The sequence below is a fragment of the Morone saxatilis genome, unplaced genomic scaffold (assembly GCF_004916995.1).
Source record: "Morone saxatilis isolate NCDOM2014 unplaced genomic scaffold, NCSU_SB_2.0 Contig23, whole genome shotgun sequence".
Classification (NCBI taxonomy): Eukaryota; Metazoa; Chordata; class Actinopteri; family Moronidae; genus Morone; species Morone saxatilis.
In genome coordinates this window covers 7,771,406-7,790,561 of record NW_023339796.1, presented here as the reverse complement: position 1 = coordinate 7,790,561, position 19,156 = coordinate 7,771,406, and the positions used below count along the sequence as shown (strand labels likewise).

The window sequence follows — 19,156 nt, the reverse complement described above, 5'->3', positions numbered from 1 at the left end:
TTTCCAGGTTGGTATCTGGCAGTGAATTCTGACCGAGGAGATCAAAACAGCCCTGCTGCCGTGCAGAGTCCCACCATGAAACAGGCCAGTGCCACCTGCACACTACAATTCTACTACAACATGTTTGGAGAGGGTATGTTTTGCATATGCACCTGTTTCATGCATCCATTAAAATGACATGTTCTTGTTCTCTTTGTATGTTAGTCTTTCTGTAAGCAGTCTTTACATTGTTACAGACACAGAAAAGCTGATTGTGGTGTTAAAGGAGGGCTCCAGGACCACCACACTGTGGTGGCTATCTGGTAGCCATGGAGATTTGTGGCATCACGGTGAGGTAATGGTTGGTCGAATGCTTCAGGACTTCACCATCCTGTTTGAAGCCTCCAGGACCTTCACCAAGCCTGGGCACATTGCCATTGATGACATAGATTTCACCAACTGCACCCTGCCTAGTAGGTTCCCTGCTCTACATGCACATGTACATGAAAAATGCATATACATGAAAAATATTTGGTTTTCGTCTCAGAGCCCCAGCCCCTGTGTCCAGAGAATATGTTTACGTGCAACAACAGTGTATGTGTGGAACACAACAGAGTGTGTGACTTCAGCGATGACTGTGGGGACTGGTCTGATGAGAACAACTGTGGTGAGATATCACAAACAGTTAAATATTAGAAATACTGAATTCACTTTAAATTCAAATAGTCGCTGCACACTATACAGAATCCCTGTGTACTTCCCCTTGTACATTGTTTCATAATTTCCTTTAAAAGGGTTCAATGTTAGATCAATTTTGTTATTGGGTAAGAGAAATAGACTCTATACATACAACTGTAAGCATTAATAAGTTTAAGGATATTTCCTGGTAACACTTTATTGGGATAGTCTGCCTATAGATATTTGCATTTGTAACATTTCAACAGCTTATTTGTTGAGATTCAGCAACCGTTTTCTGATATAACACCACTGTGGTTAAGTTTTAGTTAGGTTAAGACATCTTGGTTAGTGTATGTTCATGAATCGCCACATATACTCTACAGATAATCTGTTAAACATCTACAGACCAAGTGAAATCATTTAAATGTTAAACTATCTGTAGGTGGACTATCCAAATAAAGTGTTACCATTTCCCTCTTACCTGATGATAATAATAACAATGTAGAGTTACAAGGTGTTGTGGAGCGCTGCAGCTTTGAACAAGGCCTGTGTTCCTGGGCGGAAAGTGACGTGGACACACATGGAGCTGAGTGGACACATCATAAAGGACAGGAAGCCTGGCCCAATCATGGCCCTCCCAGGGATCACACCCAAAACTCTGATGCAGGTAGTAGATTCTCTGAGTCAAGATAATTCTTATGACTCCTGACTCTGAATCATTTTACTCGCTAGATGGTTGATGTCCTCTTATTAAGTTTCTTCTCTAATCAATAATGCTAAACTTTTTATTGTATATGTGTATAATGTCATTATACAGGTCACTATGTGATACCAGGGACTCACCTAACTGAGAAGGGCCAGACATCAGAGATGCTCTCCAAAACTTTACTACCCAGCTCCAACTGCACTGTGAGTATATGGAGATGGTTATAGCACATTTAAGATATAAATAAGTGTGTACATGGGTGTCTTAAAATTATAATATAGTAACAAGACTTAGAGTCTACAGCCATGAGACTTATTTCGATAAAAACAAGCGATGAATTCTTGTTTTCAAAGCACATCATCACCTTCTTTTCTGTACATCACTGAGCTGTGATGACTCTTCCTGTGTCTGTGTAGGTAAAATTCTTCTTCTTCAGCCTGGATGATGCGGCAGCCAGACTGACAGCCCAGTCCAGGACACTACGGTCTGGTACTGATGACTCTGTGTTATGGCTCAGTGAAAACTCACAGAGTTACAGCTGGCGGAGGGCAGAGGTCACATTCTCCTCCTCAGACAATAGCAAGGTCGGTGAGGACACAGACAGTTTAATTAAATGACAGATGCGAGCATCAGTCAACCAGTGCATTCATTATGAAAATGTTCTCAGGTTGTTAACTCTATCAAAGATATCAAAGTTTTTTTTAACATGAATAGCAACATTTAGTGTATTATTATTACCCAAATCTACAGTATTAGTATTTTACAGTGTATTTTAGCATCTTTCGGCTAATTGTTTTGGTTTTACAGCCCGTAACTTTACTGTTTTGGTTCAAACTCACAGCTCTCATCAGCCTTGTTTCTAGCTGCAGATGATTTCACCTGCTGTATGCTACCTGCTCAGCACCAAACAACAAATACATTAGCGACTAGCTGCCTAACAGAGAGGATGCCTAATGTTTTCCTCAGGAGTTAGTGACCAAACCCAAGCTACAAGGGGAGTGAAAAAATCCCTATTACAAATTTGGCCATGACTTTACTTTGACACTTTCTTTATGATGAGTTTTATCACTGATGTTTCATAATACCGGAAGTAAACGGAGGGAACAAGGTCAGAATGTCAGAATGTTTTTTTTCTTCTCAGATTGTCTTCAGATATGAGCAAGGTGAAGGTCACAGAGGGCTGGTTGCACTGGACGACATCTCTTTCTCCAGGGAGTGTGTATTTGACCCTGACAACAACAAACTGCCTGAGACATCACCCACCTCTGTCCCACCTACATCTTCAAACACACCCACGTCTCCAGCTACACCCTCAACCTCGACTGCACCAACCCACCCTTGTCCGGTAAACTACCTGACGCAACAAGCTCATGGCTACAAAATTAATCCATAAAACAATTCTGTAAACTTGTTGAAAATAGTCTATAGCTACTGTCCTCTTTCTTTGGTGATGCAGGATAATGAGTTTTTCTGTTGGCGGTCATCTGGAGAAGTGTGTATCCCAACAACTTTACAATGTGATTATCATCCAGACTGCCCCCAAGGAGAGGACGAGGATGGCTGTGGTGAGCTGCGAGTTGCATTCATTCTATCTATCTAAAGCAGGCTGTAAAGACCTACAGTACAAATGCTTCTACCATTGTGTCAGAAGTGTATGTTAGAATAAAGTAAAAATTTTCTATGTTGATTTATGAGTGGACTATTATGAAAGTCATAAAGGCATGAAATTAGTCATGTGGTCAGTGATTGAGAAACACTAGTCATTCTGCCAGATAGAATAAATAGAAAATAATTAAGCAGGTCAACAAGTGTGATTTTATGTAATTTTATTACATATAACCTCCAGGTCAAGGACACCCAAATTTGAGAGCTTTTTTTGTCTTAAGGAATCCCCTGATTATTCTTAGGTTTCAAGATTATAAAGTCTTCATAGTCAATCAATGATCAAACTGGGATTACTATAAATTACAATCAATAAAAAGTAACATGTACTTTTTGACCTTTGTTTTGCCTTTATTTGACACAGTTAACTGAAGTGAGATAGGAAAGGGTGGAGAGGGAGTTATGGTATCGCGATTAGCTGCATGCTGCTGTTTTGCCAAAAAAACAGAGCTAAAACCAGTTGAGGCTCTGCACTCTTTGTCACATAGAGACTGGAAAGATAAAACGGCAAGAGAGCTGTTTGTAGTCAAAGCTAGCTCATAGGATAACCACAACTGGATCAAATTGTTTTAAAGTAGCATACAAGATATCTCTATAGTCTAGCACAGACATGAAGGTCGAGTGCACAGTGGTTTTCCATTTCATTTGTACAAATATTGTTTAATTACTGTGTACATTTTCCGTTTATATTATAGTTATATTTGAAGTTCCTATGTCGATTTTCTCTGCTGCACATGATGTTACAAAAGCAGATGACTGTAAAACATTTGTCAGAAACATGATTCATGAACTAATATTCACCTCCCTTTTTTCCCAGCAGTATTACTCACGCCTTGCCCTAAATTTACAGGTCCGTGCACATTTGAGAGTAACCAGTGCCAATGGGCTGACACCAGTCATGGACAGAGCAGTTGGCAGAGACAGAAAGCCGGTAGCGATAGCGAGCCGTCTACTGATCACACTACAGGCACAGGTGACTTTAGTGGCTTATTAACTGATTGAATAGTTTATTGACTTTATAGACCCACAGCACAAAAAAATAATTCATAACATGTTAAATGACATGGCACTGAAATCGTCATAACAGTACTCTGAACGTTTAAGAGTTGTTGATTTAGGATTTCCTTCGTTCTCAGGCCACTACATGAGAGTGAATTTCAGCCAGGGGTCCACACAGGTTGAGGCCAGACTCCAGAGTCCCCCACTCCCCCCTTCGTCCCTCTACTGCCAGATTCTGTAAGTCATAACCATGATATTTTATGGCCCCATTTCTCTTATTATCATCCAGAATCTCTGTAGAATATTTGTTTTTATACAGAGTTGAATATTTATCGTATGAATTGCTCAATGCTCCCCGCCGCCTCTGCCTTTAGACCACGCAACTCTCTTCCCAATCCAACACTGTCCCCTTCTTCCTTCCTTCTTTCCTAAACGCAGGTTTCACTTCCACATCAGTGCAGAGAGTGCTGGGTCACTCAGAGTGCTTATGCAGCAGGCTGAAGGGAGTGAAGCAATCCTGTGGTCACGCAGTCACAACACTGTCTCCCATTGGACCCAAGAGCATCTGCCTCTAGGCCTGCACCAGCAGCATTATAAGGTGTAGGCTCGAGACATTTGAAAGAAAACAACTAAAGAAACTATATAATTTTTCACTGTCAAGGCAGCTTGTGGTGGTTTTTGTTCTTTTAATATTTAATATATCTGTATATTCACAATGGATTGATATCTAATATGTATGCATAGGCCTTTGTACAATATATTTTGGAACGTGTAAAATTAGAAAATCCAAGTAAAATATATTGCTATAAACAGTAATTTTAGTATACTGTTATATGCGGTATATCTGAATGCGATTAAAAACGTTATGTACAGTCCTGTTATTCTATGAGTATTTAATATATTGCTTAATTTGTATGGTAATACACTTAATTGCCAGTGTATTAGGTACATTTATCTAAAACTAACGCAGTCCAATGAAACACACCTGTAATAAATCTGCTTTTAATGTTCAGTTTTTCTTCTAACTGTTTCTGAGAGGTGTTCTGCATCTACAGTTGTGCTACGTTTTTTCTAATATTTTTTCCACTCATTTATATCAATAAGAATAGACTAAAAGTCAATAAAGTTGAAACATCACCTCTCTAAAATATTTTCACCAAAAACTGAACACTATAACTTTCATGAAGGTTTGATTTATTGCAGGACTGATGTATTAGACAGCATTAGTTTTAGCCCTTTGTACCTAATAAACTGGCAGTTGAGTTTATATCCCCATTATATATTACTACACAATAAAATAGGTAAAGCAAGTACTTAACAAAACAAAAAAGGAGTATAGGATGTGAATATCAGTAGTGTAAGGTGTGCATGAGTGTGAGAGTGGTGTGTGATTGTTGGAAACAACCAAAACCAAAATATGTCAATGTAGAGGATGTTTGAAGTGCAGTAAGTGCAATGCAGTGGTTTCTATCTATTTACTGTTGAGGACACTAATCCTTCAAAATCATAAATGTAATCATTTCTATTCTTAGGTTTGGTTCAGCAGCATGAATCAAGTCAATCAGACTGCTGGAGATCACATTGTTGCTGTGGATGATATCTCTTTTCTGAACTGTGAAAAATCCTACCAACCACCTGGTAAATAAGATCACATCTTACATTGGAATTTATAGGAAGGGAGTAATAGTGGTGTGCTTTATAAACTGTCTACTTTATAAAAACCCTGTTTGGGAGTAAAGTTGACAAATTTTTAAATGTTCTTTCCCTCCTCAGCTCTGTCTTCCTGTAGCTGTTCTTTTGAAGAAGGTCTGTGTGTTTGGGTGAAGGGGGCTGAAGATGAGTTGTACTGGCTCAGCAGGTCTGGTCCCACTGAAACCCCCAACACCGGGCCTGCAGGAGACCACACTACCAGCAAAGGTCACATTTATTTTAGACTATCATTAGACAAGCAGACTGCCAAAACATTATACAAATAACTAAATGGTAGTGTTTTGCACTTGGATTCCATTTAGTACTGAAAGTATTATTTAGTGTGTTGAGACATTTAAAGCAAGCGTTTGTAGCTTTGGTGACAAGTGACCATTACTGGAAAATGACACATTACCACAAAGAGAGAGGAGTCATACATGTCAGTCACAGCCATACTGGTCTTATATTTGTAAATGAGAATTGTTTCTCAAGCGATTTATCTGCTTAAATAAAGGTTCCAAAAAAACTGCTCATACCAGAGGGTCACTTAGTCATACTGGTCATAACAGACCAAGTGAGGCGTCAACACAAAAGTGTACTGAATTGAACATTTTATTTTTTTTATTTTAAGCCATAAAACATTTTAAAGGTTGATTGTATTAATCAGAATCAAGCTAACCCTAACCCAGAAGCAAGTTTTCGCATACAAGGAATTTGCCTTGGTACATTGGCACACTAATGAAATTGAAGTTACTTTTATAAAGTTGCATTTTTCAGTCTTAGTCTTCAGTAAATTGGATATTGGATATTTAAATTTGCATTGATCATGTTGTAACAACTACAAAACAAAACCAACATGGAACTAATACCGATTGTCCTTCATATCCTTTGCCAGTATGAACGTAAAAACTCTGCAGAAACTCTGAAAAAGTTGCAAGTACACATTTCTTTGTGTTAAGGGGTCAACATTCAGAAATTTTTAAAACTACTCTCTATTTTGTTTCACAGGGAAGTACCTTTACATCAAGAGTTCCCCACCAAGTGTAAAAGGAAACAAGGCCCAACTGAAGTCTCCGCTGCTGCCACCTGCTGACAAAAATGGATACTGTGTCACATTTTGGCACCACATGTTCGGAGCTACGGTGGGCTCCTTGAGGATGCTTCTGCAAACATCAGATCCGTTGAAAAAAATAATGGTAAAATATTCATGAAATTAGTTTAATTTATTTTTTTACCAAAAAAGAGAAGGCCACATTTTCTTTATAAATTATTGTGTTTGAGTCTGGACACATTACTTCCCTTTACAACAATGTGAGAAAAACGGCCTTGAGGTTGATTGAGAAATATTTCTGACTGTTACCACTGAGTTTTCTCTCTGTTATTATACTTTCACATAGTTGTGAAATGCCGATTGCAAAATACCATGAACGCATTGTATACTGAGTGCAAGCTGCACAGTTTCAGTGCATACCACGGTGTTGCAAAAACTTCCTCACATCCTCATTGCGACAAGTGAATCAGCCTCCTGTCTTTCCTGTAGGTGTGGCAAAAATCAGGAAACCAAGGGGATGAGTGGCAGCTGGTGCGGATCCACGTGACCTTGCAGAAAGTCCACCAAGTGATTCTCGAGGCTACAGTTGGAGGAGAGGCGGGAGACATAGCCATCGATGACATCTCCCTCATCAGTGGACCGTGTCATACCTCTGGTAAAGTGATTCAGTGTGTAATCATTTTCCAAGTAAAAGATGAATAGAATAACTGTAGAAAGAGTGTCTCTTGCCACATTTTCAAAAGCTTTCCCGGTTTTCAGTGAATCTCAACCACATCTTCCTTCTTTACTTGCTCTAATAGACAATAATTTCAATAAAAGAGTCCATCTCCCTCCATCAAATGTTGGGCAATATTGAGTGTATTCATACACGTAGTCCTACATTTAAAGGATGATTCTGGCTGTATTGTATGTTTTTCTTATTGTCAGCAATCCCATTAATCCATTATGAGGAACATTTGTGGGTTTTGGTCTTCTCTTGGCATTTGTTAAAAAAAGTAGAATAATATGAGCCTTTTTGAAGGATTATTAGTGGATGTCTTGACAGTGCAGAACTCAACAGTGCAGTCATAGACCTTTTTAATCACTTATTATTATTCATCAAGGACTTAAGTGGTCCTCAAAGAAAACAAAGTAACAAAAGTAAAAGAGAACATTTTGTAGATAACCTCCTGTTAAGTCCATGTTTAACATCCCTTCTGATTTAGACTCTCATACACAGCATTTTAGCAATATTGAGTGCTAAACTCTGAGTTACCTTTTTTATGCTTTGCAAAATGTACACATACTTCTTTATAATGTTTTCCAAAACATCCTCTTGCAGATATGTGTGACTTTGAGGAGGGTAGCTGTGACTGGAAGCAGCACACCACAGATGACTTCGACTGGGTCAGACAGTCGGGCTCCACCCTCAACCCCAACACTGGGCCAGACAGTGACCACACCACCAACACACCCACGGGCCATTACTACTTCCTGTCCTCCTCTGCTGCTGACCGTGCAGGCCAGACAGCTGAAATGTCTTCACCGCTGTACCCTGCAGGTGAGACAGTCACCAGTGTGTTCTCCACTGTTGTATCAGTATTTCCTTTAAGATCTGCAAGCTCAGAAGTACAAGGAAGCATAGAATGGAAATACTCAATAAGAGTAAAAGTACCTCAAATTAAAGTAAAGTTGTTGAGTAATTAGACCACTGATTTTCTCTACAATAAAATACAAATATCTGGACATGGAGGCAGTCAAAGGTCCACAGGGGAAAGGCACTGCTGTGTTGCAGTAACCCTTTAATATGTCAGTCATGTAATCATATTTGATCTGTTTTTCCTTCCTTTGGCTCTTCAGGCAGAGGAGCTTGTGTGCAGCTGTGGTACCACATGTACGGCAGAGGAATGGGGATGCTGAACGTTTACCAGCAGAGTGAAGAAGGGAAGCAAACTCTGATTTTCTCTCAGGCAGGAGACCAGGGCCAGCTGTGGAGGTTTGCTCAGGCTTCACTTCTGCCTTGGACTCAGCCTTACAGGGTGAGTCACGACGATCTGCCCAACACCCTCTGGCAATGCAGTCATTTTGGGGAAAAGAGTGGATATATGGGCAGTTGTGGGAGGTTACTAAATACATGCAGTACTAATTTTAAGCTACCTTTACTTTACATGAGTCTTTCCAGTTTATGCTACTTTATATTTTAACTTCCAGCAGCCCCTGTGGACAAAAGCAGTAGTGTTTCCACCACCTTGTTTTATTGATTTTAAAGGTAGACACCAGTATTAATTTTGGACTGTTTCACCTCCAAATACAAACTCCTTGTTGTATGTTTAAGTAATATTTTGAATGCAGGACTTTTACTTATAACAGTATTTTCACACTACGGTGTTGTTAATTTCAGTAAAGGATCTGTGTACTTCCACCAGTGCAAGCTAACTCAAAATATCGTGGACATTTTCCTCCAAATGGTTTTAAGCCACAAAATTTAGTGAAATCATGTCAACAACATTAGGAACTTTTAAGCCCATCTTCCATGTCCCTAACTAGACTCTCCAAACCTCTGCACATAAAATTAAACTATGAATCTTCAGATATTACAGTGAGAGTATGAGAACTGCTTTTTGTGATTTGTATATGAATCTATGACTTTAAAGATATTTAACAGCTCATTTGGATGCACTGACACTAACAGCCCCTTCTATTAATTTAAGAAATAAGTCCAATTCGATTTCCATTCATTCTTTCATTCTTTTCGATAATAACAGATTTAATTGATTTGAGCATATAACTGTGTCAAAATAAGACTAAGATGTACAAAACTGATTTTAAGCTATATTTATATTTACAATTGGAGGTTTTCCATGGTTATACTTTTTGTGTTTCAGATCGTGGTGGAAGGTGTGAAGGCTGGGCCCACAGAGGAGGGAGACATGGCTTTTGATGATGTTCAGCTGACAGACGCTCAGTGTCCTCCTCCTGGACATTGTGATTTTGAGATTAACATGTGCAGCTGGAGCAACCTGGGAGGAGAAGTTGACCAGGAGGACTGGCTTCGTGGGAGAGCAGTCTCCCCAAATCCCAACACTGGACCCAGTGTTGATCACACCACCAACTCAACACATGGTAACCATTATTTTAGGTTTGACCATAATGGATGTGACTCCGAAACTTAATGCCACTGATTCCATTGTTCATCATGGCTGCATTTAAAGCTTTATGAGGTAATGAAGAGTGATGCACTGTGCTCCTCTCAGGACCTGCGTGTGTCTTTGGAGGGCCAACCAGAGGGAGTGGGTGGGATTTCGGGTGGGAATGTAGCTGTCTCTTGCTAGTTTCTCCACTGCTGCCTACCTAAGCTTTAAACCTGCAATAATTTTTTTTGTCCACTTAGGGCCAGCGAAACAAGCTGTAAACACAACATGGACATATCTTTTAAGTTGATATGGCGAGCATGTTAAGTTGGATTTTTTTTTTTGTTCTCCACCAACTCCTGAGTGAAATATTCAGCTCTTTAGCTGCTAAAACTTCCACTATGTTCACCAGCTCTCTGCTGTTTGATGCTCAGCAAGTAGTGTACAGTTTTGTTCCAGAGAACAGGATGAAAGTCCCCCTGCCCAGATCTGTGTCTTATGATAGATGCAGTTAAAACCACCACCACAGAGTCTGTCTAGATTGGTAGCTGGTCAGACAAGTGCAAGATTGTTGTTTTAGTGCAGCACACCAGCTGTACATGTTTGTTTGAAGCGATGTTGAGTATATCGAGTTATGAAATGAACATAAGAGTTATTTCTCTCATTGTCAGAGTGATCTTGCCATGTTTCCACCAGGTTACTATCTGTATGTGGACAGCTCTGTGGGTGAGTGGGGAGACACATCCTTCCTGATCAGTGATGTCTTCCAGCCGTCCACCAGAGGTCACTGTCTGACATTCTGGTACCACATGTATGGCGACCACGTTGGGACTCTGAGGGTTTACATAAATGACAGGTAACTAACTGTTAATGTCTGAGGAGTAACAACATTACACATGAACTGTCCTCTGACAACATTCAATTTCAATTTTGTGTCTTGTCTCATAGAAAAATGCATTCTGGTGGTTATGAAGAAGGGACTCTGAAGTGGATTGAGTCGGGAAACAAGGGAGACAAGTGGCAGGAGGCCAGAGTGCCTATTAAACATAAAGAAGCATTCTGGGTAATAGGAGCTTACGATGGATTTGATCAGAATAAGCTTGAAGTTAACATCCAGGAGGTTTTGGATAAAACTTAAAGGTCCATTTAAGAGGCTATATTGGCAGAAATGTAATATAACATTCATATATATATCCTATAGTATAAGTATGTAAGTATATAATCACCTGAAAATAAGAATCATTGTGTTTTTGTTACTTTGGAATAAGACGTTTATATCTACTTCTATCTTTTATACTACTCTACCACATGAACCAATCTTAGTTAGCTAGCAGCCTACATACACGATCCTGTAGTTTGTAGCATAATATAAAGCAATATTTTTATTCACAGGGCATCCCATTGGTTATACCATTCATCAGGGAGTCGCCCTGTTTTCAGGTTTAAGACCCACAAAATGTCTATACACCTGTAATCAATTTAGTGTTCAGGATATATAGAGACAGAGTGATCATTTTTAACACATTAACCAAAAAACAACTGTGTTTACTCTTCTTAATTTTACTCTGCTGAATTTGACCTCTTTTTTTTTGTCACAGTTTGTGTTTGTGTATCAGAGGGGGATGAATACAGGTGGGGACGTTGCTCTGGATGATATCGCCGTCCTCCCTGGCAGCTGCTACTCAGAGCCACCCATTGACCCTCCTGGTGATAATAATGGTAACCTCGGCCCTTCCTTGGCTACCTCAACTAAGCAGACGGTTATTCTTTTAGCTGTGAGAAAGAACTGGGTTTTAGTCTTCCAGAAATCATTAACCCCTGTCTAGATATTAATGTAAACAACTACTTGTAGAAAGTATTTGTTAAGGCTATGGGTTTAAATACACATTTTATCAGTAAGTTTCTCTATTTTAACAACATTTTCTATAAATATTTTGTATGCATTATTGGACAATAACTTTAGTCTATTTCTATATTTGAAAGGCTCAGTAATTTCCTCAAACATCTGAACACTGTAGTTTTAAACAAACATTACGCAGAGAGGAATAAATAGTGCACTTGTTAAGAACTATTTTCCTCCATTAATATATGCATTAGTTATTTACGGCAGCAGAACGTAAGTGTATGTCAGATTGTGTATTGTCAGACTTATAATAATAATCTATATAAAGCACTTAAAGCACTCTAAAAGCCACGTTGCTTCATAACAAATAAAAGGTTTTAAAACAAAATTTCAACCACAATCATATAAGCAAGAAAAAAGAGAGGAAATTAAAAACAGTTCAAAGAAAAATATATCTCTTAAAAACTGATAAAAGTAAAAGGACGTAAAGAGATCACTGACCTGATTTCCTTGATTGTGTGATTCTAATAGTTATTGGACAATCATATAACTTAATGGCACAGAACGATAAGATATATCAGGATTTAAATACACTTGTTAGTGGAATAAATGTATTCTTTGTTTTGGTCTTGGTTATATAGAACATTATCAGTCGTATCTTTTAATAAATTATAGTTTTGGAACCCTATCAGATATTTTTTCCTACAAACTGTAAAATGTTATAAAGGAGTTGATGTCAAATGTTGTGCTCTCATCGTGTTTCTCTGTGTTTGCAGACATGTCCGTAGGTCTGGCTGTCGGTCTGACTCTGCTGGCTGGAGTCATCATCTCCATCTTCCTCTTTGTGCTGAACATGAAGCGTAGTACAATGTACACAGTTGTTTAAATACAGAAATAATTGACACAATGCACATAAGAACACTGAAGAATGCTGATGTTGACGTTTCTGCTTGTGTGTCTCAGGAATCAGCCGACAATTTTCAGTAAAGACACAATTAACCAGGACTCTGCGCTCGACCTCTTTGACTGCAAAATAGATGTAAGTAAACGGGATTTGGTTACAAAACATCTTGTCCATCCTCCACAGAGTTCCAGTGTTAAAAAAAATATGTGTTTTCTTCCAGGGAACACAACAAGGAACTGAGTCTGAATTTTCCTTCTTCAACAATATGTATGATCCATCGCCACATGCAACTGATAGCACCGTGTCTTCATCCGATGCTTGATGAACTACAGTGAAATAAATAAACGATAACCAGTTTGTAAATGATGCCTGTGTTCTTAGAGATATTTGTTGTCCATTAAAAACTGTTATTTAGAAAATGAAATATTGATGTTAGTGTGGCAGTTTGAAAATGGATCAAAGTCGTGAGCCTTTAGTTGTAATAATGACGACTGGATTAATAATTATTTCTTACCTGGAAATACTGACAGGCAGAGCAACAAACCCTGCTGAACTTTGAAAGTGTAAAAGCCATTTTTATGAAATGTAATTTAACAAACACCCTTTTGTAACTTGTTTTTTGTTGCTGTTGACCCGGCAGAACCAGTTCTCCTGTTGAACTAAACCTAAATAGTTATTTTAAGAAGCTGTATATTGTATACTGTCTGCTGAGCATAGAGAGCTGAAATTACAACTCTGTTTGTTTACCATGTGTATATTTACAGGTTTAGTGATAAAAATTATTTAATTTGTTCACAGAAAATTAGATTATCACTGAAATACAAACATGTAAAGATGTGCAGATAAAGCTTCAAATCCTCAATTATTTTTCATTATTGAATTATTCTTTCTCCCGTCACAAGGGAAGTATGTATAAAACTTATTAAAAAAATGTCTAATTATAATACAGTGCTGGTTAGTTTAAACTATAGCATGTATTGTATTTTATGATCTTCATAGCTCCAAGCGTCATGTTTCTTAAAATAAAAGTCTAATCTTAATTTGTAGAGGGACGAGGAATTGAGGCTGAAAAACAATTGTAGTGGAGTACAAATATAGTATTATATATAGTTAGTGTAATGAAAAGGTAATACTGAAGTAAAGTATGTGACCTCAGATGTGAACAGTGCTTCTGGTTTGATAATGCTTATGAAGGGATGTATATCTTCAACCTTCTCATAGACCAAACACTGCAGACTTGTTTTTCTAACTCGCATAATGTAAATAGAAAGATTTTCGTACTCTTTCAGGGGGAATCAGTTGTGATGTAAATTACTAGTTGAAATAAATCTGTGAATAATATGTGTACGGGAATGGTCTGCTCTCTTTCAGGACTTTTCTTTAACTAACTCTTCCAAACTTATCTTAGAAAACATATGTAAGTTTTGCTGATACAAACTGTACATTTTGTAATACCCATTTAGAAAACATTATTCTCTTGTTGTGGCATTTATTAATACAGTTACACATTTTGGAAAGACTTAATATATAATATTGTTAATTAAAAAACAAAACTTAAGTCCAAATTATCCAATGTTAAATGATGTCTAATTGGTTTCTTCTTATTCTTCCTATTGTTATATGAATATATATACACTAGTGCTCTTTCTCAAAATAAGAAAACAGTAATAATATTTATGTTACAGGCATAACGTCTTTGTAAACTGTAAAATGTGCTCACTACATATTATTATGTTCAATAAATAACATTAGTATAAAAACAAAGTAAAACTGACATCACATAAAGAAAGAGTTCATTCCACCACTTCCTGCAGTGGGAGTGGACTAAACCATGTGCACCGTTCGGAGGGGGGGCTGGGTGTGTCCGAAAGCCTCAACTATTGTTTTAGATACAAGAAAATACTTTGTCGGGCTATTTATTAATTAACCAATAGAACGACATAACTTACTAATGCTAAAAAAAAAAAAAAACATTTCAAAACTGTCGATAAAAAGAAACTTTCCACATTTTTTTTGAGGACCCTCCCCACATTTGGCGCCCTGGTAGATTCGTGCCAAGTCTCCCCTCAGTACAACGCCCATGTTATCGTCTTCCTATTTGTTTTACTTGCATTAAACTAAAGAAACAATCCCACATTTCTATCTAAACGTTTGCCTCTTTCAATCCGCCACCTACACATTCCCAAACATTCCCACACAGGCAGAAAACAGGAAAACACGTCGCTTTAAACGCATTTAACGGCTGACGCAGCCGCGCGGGACGCTTGACGCTCAACGGCCGTATCGAACGAACCAATCACGTCGCGCGTCACCGAACACAGAGCGCTCGTGCTCCCCCCGGAAGTGCGCGAGAGAGGGAAGACCGCTCGTGAAGAACAATGGGAGTAGAAGTTGAGACCTTACGACCTGGAGACGGTAAGAGTTTATTGTGTTTATTGTTTTATTTTTGTACTACTCAAGTGATTCGCTAAATGTAATATGTAATCTGTTTTTAAATAATTCTATATATATATATGTTCGTGTTTAACCGACGTCTGTCTCCGTACAGGAAAGACGTTTCCGAAGAAAGGCTCCACTGTTACCGTGCACTACACTGGTAAGACGTGTTTCACGGCTGTCTTATCAAAGGTTGTTTAATTCCTCCACTTTCGCTCAAAGCATTTAAACAATACCCGCCTCGACGGATAAACATTTTAAGTGAAATTGTGTAGTTTCGCCTATAAACACCGTCGTTTTAATGCAGAGAGGATCGACGCCTCTCTCTTCGTGTCTATGCGGTAATGTGAAACTGTACCGTCGGGATGTGACGGGGTGTTTCGGTTTAACTGGTGACCGTGTTAACGGGTGACTTTCTCACATTTTAAGATACGTTACGAGAGGTTAATACGTCTTCTGAACACAATTGAACTTACATAAATGGTTAGATACTTAGATATTAAAGACAGATGAAAAATTATTAAACTATAAAGTCCTTTTTAGGAGAACGCCTACGTGAAAGTCACCAGTTAACACGGTCACCGGTTAAACCGAAACACGGGGCTAAACGGAAAACCCGTCTCTTTCCACAGATAGAGATAGAAAATATACTTAATAGCAGCCTTAATATCTACCGATTGAGCCGCCGTTTCCCGTTTGTACCCCGCAGTGTTGAGACAATTCGCCATGTTAGTGGTTATCTCTTTATTTTCAGTCTTTGTGCTAAGCTACATTAGGCTAACCTGCTCTCTGGCTGTGGTTTCATATTGAATGTGGATCATATTCAACTTTATTGTGTATGTAGGGTTTTATATAATATAGATTTCTGTTATATTCTTTGTTTATATGTTTTTATAAAATCATAATAATTTACTGTTTTAGTATATTTGCTGCTTGCACTACATTTCCCCTGTGCTGCTGTGAATTTCTCCTGCAGGGATCAATAAAAGGAACATCTTAAAACCATTTTACTGCCTGATTATGAGCACTGGCTGATGTGTTTAACACTCAGTCACATTGTGTTCAAATTATTATAAAAACACAAGATCAGTCTTAGCATTTGTGGAGATATAGTGAAGTCACAGAGTGCAAATAACATTTTTTATTGTTATTTTGTTGTTGTTGTTGCTCAGGCACGCTGACCAATGGAAAACAGTTCGACTCCTCCAGGGACCGGGGGCCCTTCAAATTCAAAATCGGAGCCGGTCAAGTAATTCGTGGTTGGGACGAGGGTGTTGCTAAGGTACGGAGAGGAACTTTGGAAAGGCACTTGAGAGTTTACACCCAACATGAGCTTATTGATGTTGGGGTTTTACGATTCAGCCGGTAAATAGTGTAATATGTCAAAATATTCCTGCACTATTTAAATGTTTTTTAGCTCCTAATGTGCAAGACAGTTAAAGTAATAATAAATACCTGCACCACCTGCAAGGCCATCGTGTTTCTGGACATCATCAGCTGTGGACTGTCGGTACTAAACAGAGCGCTGACTCTTTAATTAATCAGTATTCAGCACAGAAGTCAGATCATTGTTTCATCTCTTGTTTTTGCTCTCTTGACAGCAGCCTGATGTCTGCAGACAGCTGGCTGGCTTAGCATTAGCTGCCCTACACTGAAGCACTGTTGTGACTCCTAACAGCTGATGGGGTTATCCCTTACAGTACTGTTTAAAAAATAACCCTATAGCGCACACCAGTACTGCAATAACTGGATTGTCACACATTTTACGCATTGTGCATAAACATTTTAATTGATTTATTCAGATTATATTGATGTGCCACCCTGGATCTATTGTGAAACTAGTTGTATAATGTCTGAGGTCATGGTTATCTCAGCTTGGCCTTACAGACTTAATTTGTAGCAGAAAGCAAATGTTATAAACTGGAGTTGGAGGTGTTAACAGGCAGGGAGATTTAACAAATGCTGCCATTCATTTGCATTTTGAGGAATAGAGGATTCTGTGTGTTTTTGGTGATTGAACATTAGGATATCTCTGTTGTGCATTTGTTCCATTTTATGTAACTCGCTCTTCTCCTCCTCCACAGATGAGCGTCGGTCAGGTGGCCAGGTTGACCTGCTCACCGGACTTTGCGTACGGCAGTGAAGGACACCCACCGATCATCCCCAAAAACGCCACTCTCATCTTTGAAGTGGAGCTGCTGCATTGCTGAGTGTTTTTAGGTTCAGAGTTTCATTCCACCCACATCTCTGACACAAATAACTGCTTAATTAAAGGTGCTGTCGGTAGCATTTATAAACATGAATAAATAGTTGTTGAAAGAAGTCTCATATCTTCGTGTAATTTGAGATAAACGACAAACAAATGAAGCCATTTTAATGCCAGTGGTATTGTTGGTGCTAAGATGACACTCAGATCCCAAAAAATAAATAGTATGACATTTAGGGAAACCCTGTATGCTAATTGTTTTCAAGGATATATGTGGCCTCCGTTTTTACATTTGTCTGATGAATCTTTAACTTATTCTACAGCTGTTAGATAGCACATCAGATATATAATGGGATAAGAGCAACAACAGAAGGAACATTAGTGCTGTTCTTTCTTTTTTTTTACGTGACACAATCTAATTGAATGACAACCAAATCTGAACCAGCGGCTCTAAATCTGCAAACATCTTTATTTGTTTATAAATGTTTATTTCAGTGTCTCTAATGCAGCGTTGTTCTAATTATTAATGACAAAAAAAAAATGCACATGAAACACCTTTTTAATGAAGAGCTTATTTGTGTTTTCCTTATCCCTTCAGTAGACGCATTGAGTTGAAAGTTTTGACGCAATGTAAGGCAACACTTTATATATTTGGAAACAATACAATGGTTTAATTGGTGATTTCATTTCGTTCCTCCACCAGTCCCCTTATACTATACTCTTGGGTCTTTTTGTCATAGTTGAGGCCTCAAGTGTCCTTTGGTTTTTTTGGCATCGGAAACATTTGTTAATGTTTTATTTCTTCATTGTGCCATTCTTTAGAAATTGTCATTAAAAAGAAAGTATACAACATTTCTGCTTCACTCATTATTTGAGATGATTTAGATGTATGAACGGTGGTTGTGAGTGATTGATGCATCCGAACCAACACTGGCTGTGTGTCCTCTGATCCTTCAGGCCGTTCCCTTACTGCCTTGGAGGGCCTCAGTGATGTGTTCATGTACACTATATTGTTGTCGAACTGGATTCAGCTCTGTGGGGTTTAGGTTTAGTCTGAAGTTAAAATGATAATTTTATAATTCATGGATTAATCTGCCTTTTATTTTCAAGGATTACATAATTTCTTTCTTTAGTACTATTATTTAGTATGTTTATAGTGTATTAATACTTAGGGATAAAAAAAAAACTAAAAAGGCCTTCACAATGCCGGATGTGTTTGTTTTCCAAACCTCAAAATCATTAAAAATACATTGAAATGATAAATAATTAAAAGAAAAAGCAGCGAATCCTCACATTTGAGAAGATTTTTGTGTAATTAATCACTTTATACACTGTTGGTAGTTTAATCTACAACAAAGCACCATATTTTATAAACCCCTAATATGTTGTATATGTAAAATCTCGATTTCAGCAACGTAGCTGAACAAAATACAAATTACAATACTCTCATCCTACTGATTAACACTGATTAGTAAAACATAGGAAATAAAATAAACAGATTTTTTAAATTACAGGTATTTTCTGTCTTATTACTAAATGTTTTACTATGTTTTAAAATGACCCTAGAATCACATTGGACACAAAACACTGAAAACAGCTCATTTTCTACTCTGTATTAACTCATGCGGCTCATTAGGATCACATCTCACCATCATCATCCTTAATTGTTCTGACTGACCAACCTCATCAGTCCTCCCTGTACTCTGGATATAAATATAGGTCAATGATGTTCTTATAAAGGCTTAAGATGTCTGTTTCATGGGTTTATTGTGGTTGTGGCCACCTGGTGGGGAACAGGTGGAAGTACATTAAGGACATGAACCCTGCTGCCTTCAGTTGCTCCTCGTTATCTTCAGTTTAGCAGCACTTTCAGATTATACAATCTACAATCTT

At 38.1% G+C, this 19,156-nt stretch overlaps 2 protein-coding genes across 2 annotated transcripts; both read left to right on the top strand.

The window, feature by feature from the left end:
* The first annotated feature begins 337 nt into the window (after nucleotides 1-337).
* LOC118334471 (MAM and LDL-receptor class A domain-containing protein 1-like) lies at nucleotides 338-13,945 on the top strand. Its single transcript, XM_035670387.1, has 23 exons — nucleotides 338-452; nucleotides 527-626; nucleotides 1,119-1,324; nucleotides 1,475-1,566; nucleotides 1,780-1,947; nucleotides 2,505-2,708; nucleotides 2,820-2,928; nucleotides 3,876-3,998; nucleotides 4,162-4,261; nucleotides 4,463-4,622; nucleotides 5,557-5,662; nucleotides 5,798-5,941; nucleotides 6,722-6,909; nucleotides 7,254-7,419; nucleotides 8,086-8,304; nucleotides 8,604-8,782; nucleotides 9,629-9,866; nucleotides 10,571-10,730; nucleotides 10,823-10,937; nucleotides 11,473-11,593; nucleotides 12,494-12,587; nucleotides 12,681-12,756; nucleotides 12,842-13,945. Exons 1-23 carry the CDS (start codon nucleotides 338-340, stop codon nucleotides 12,941-12,943), a joined length of 3,285 nt encoding a protein of 1,094 aa, XP_035526280.1. The 3' UTR covers nucleotides 12,944-13,945.
* Nucleotides 13,946-14,871: 926 nt separating this feature from the next.
* Nucleotides 14,872-18,115, top strand: LOC118334916 (peptidyl-prolyl cis-trans isomerase FKBP1A-like). The gene is made up of 4 exons (XM_035671018.1): nucleotides 14,872-15,036; nucleotides 15,170-15,217; nucleotides 16,230-16,339; nucleotides 17,142-18,115. Exons 1-4 carry the CDS (start codon nucleotides 15,000-15,002, stop codon nucleotides 17,265-17,267), a joined length of 321 nt encoding a protein of 106 aa, XP_035526911.1. The 5' UTR covers nucleotides 14,872-14,999; the 3' UTR covers nucleotides 17,268-18,115.
* The last annotated feature ends 1,041 nt before the right edge of the window (nucleotides 18,116-19,156 follow it).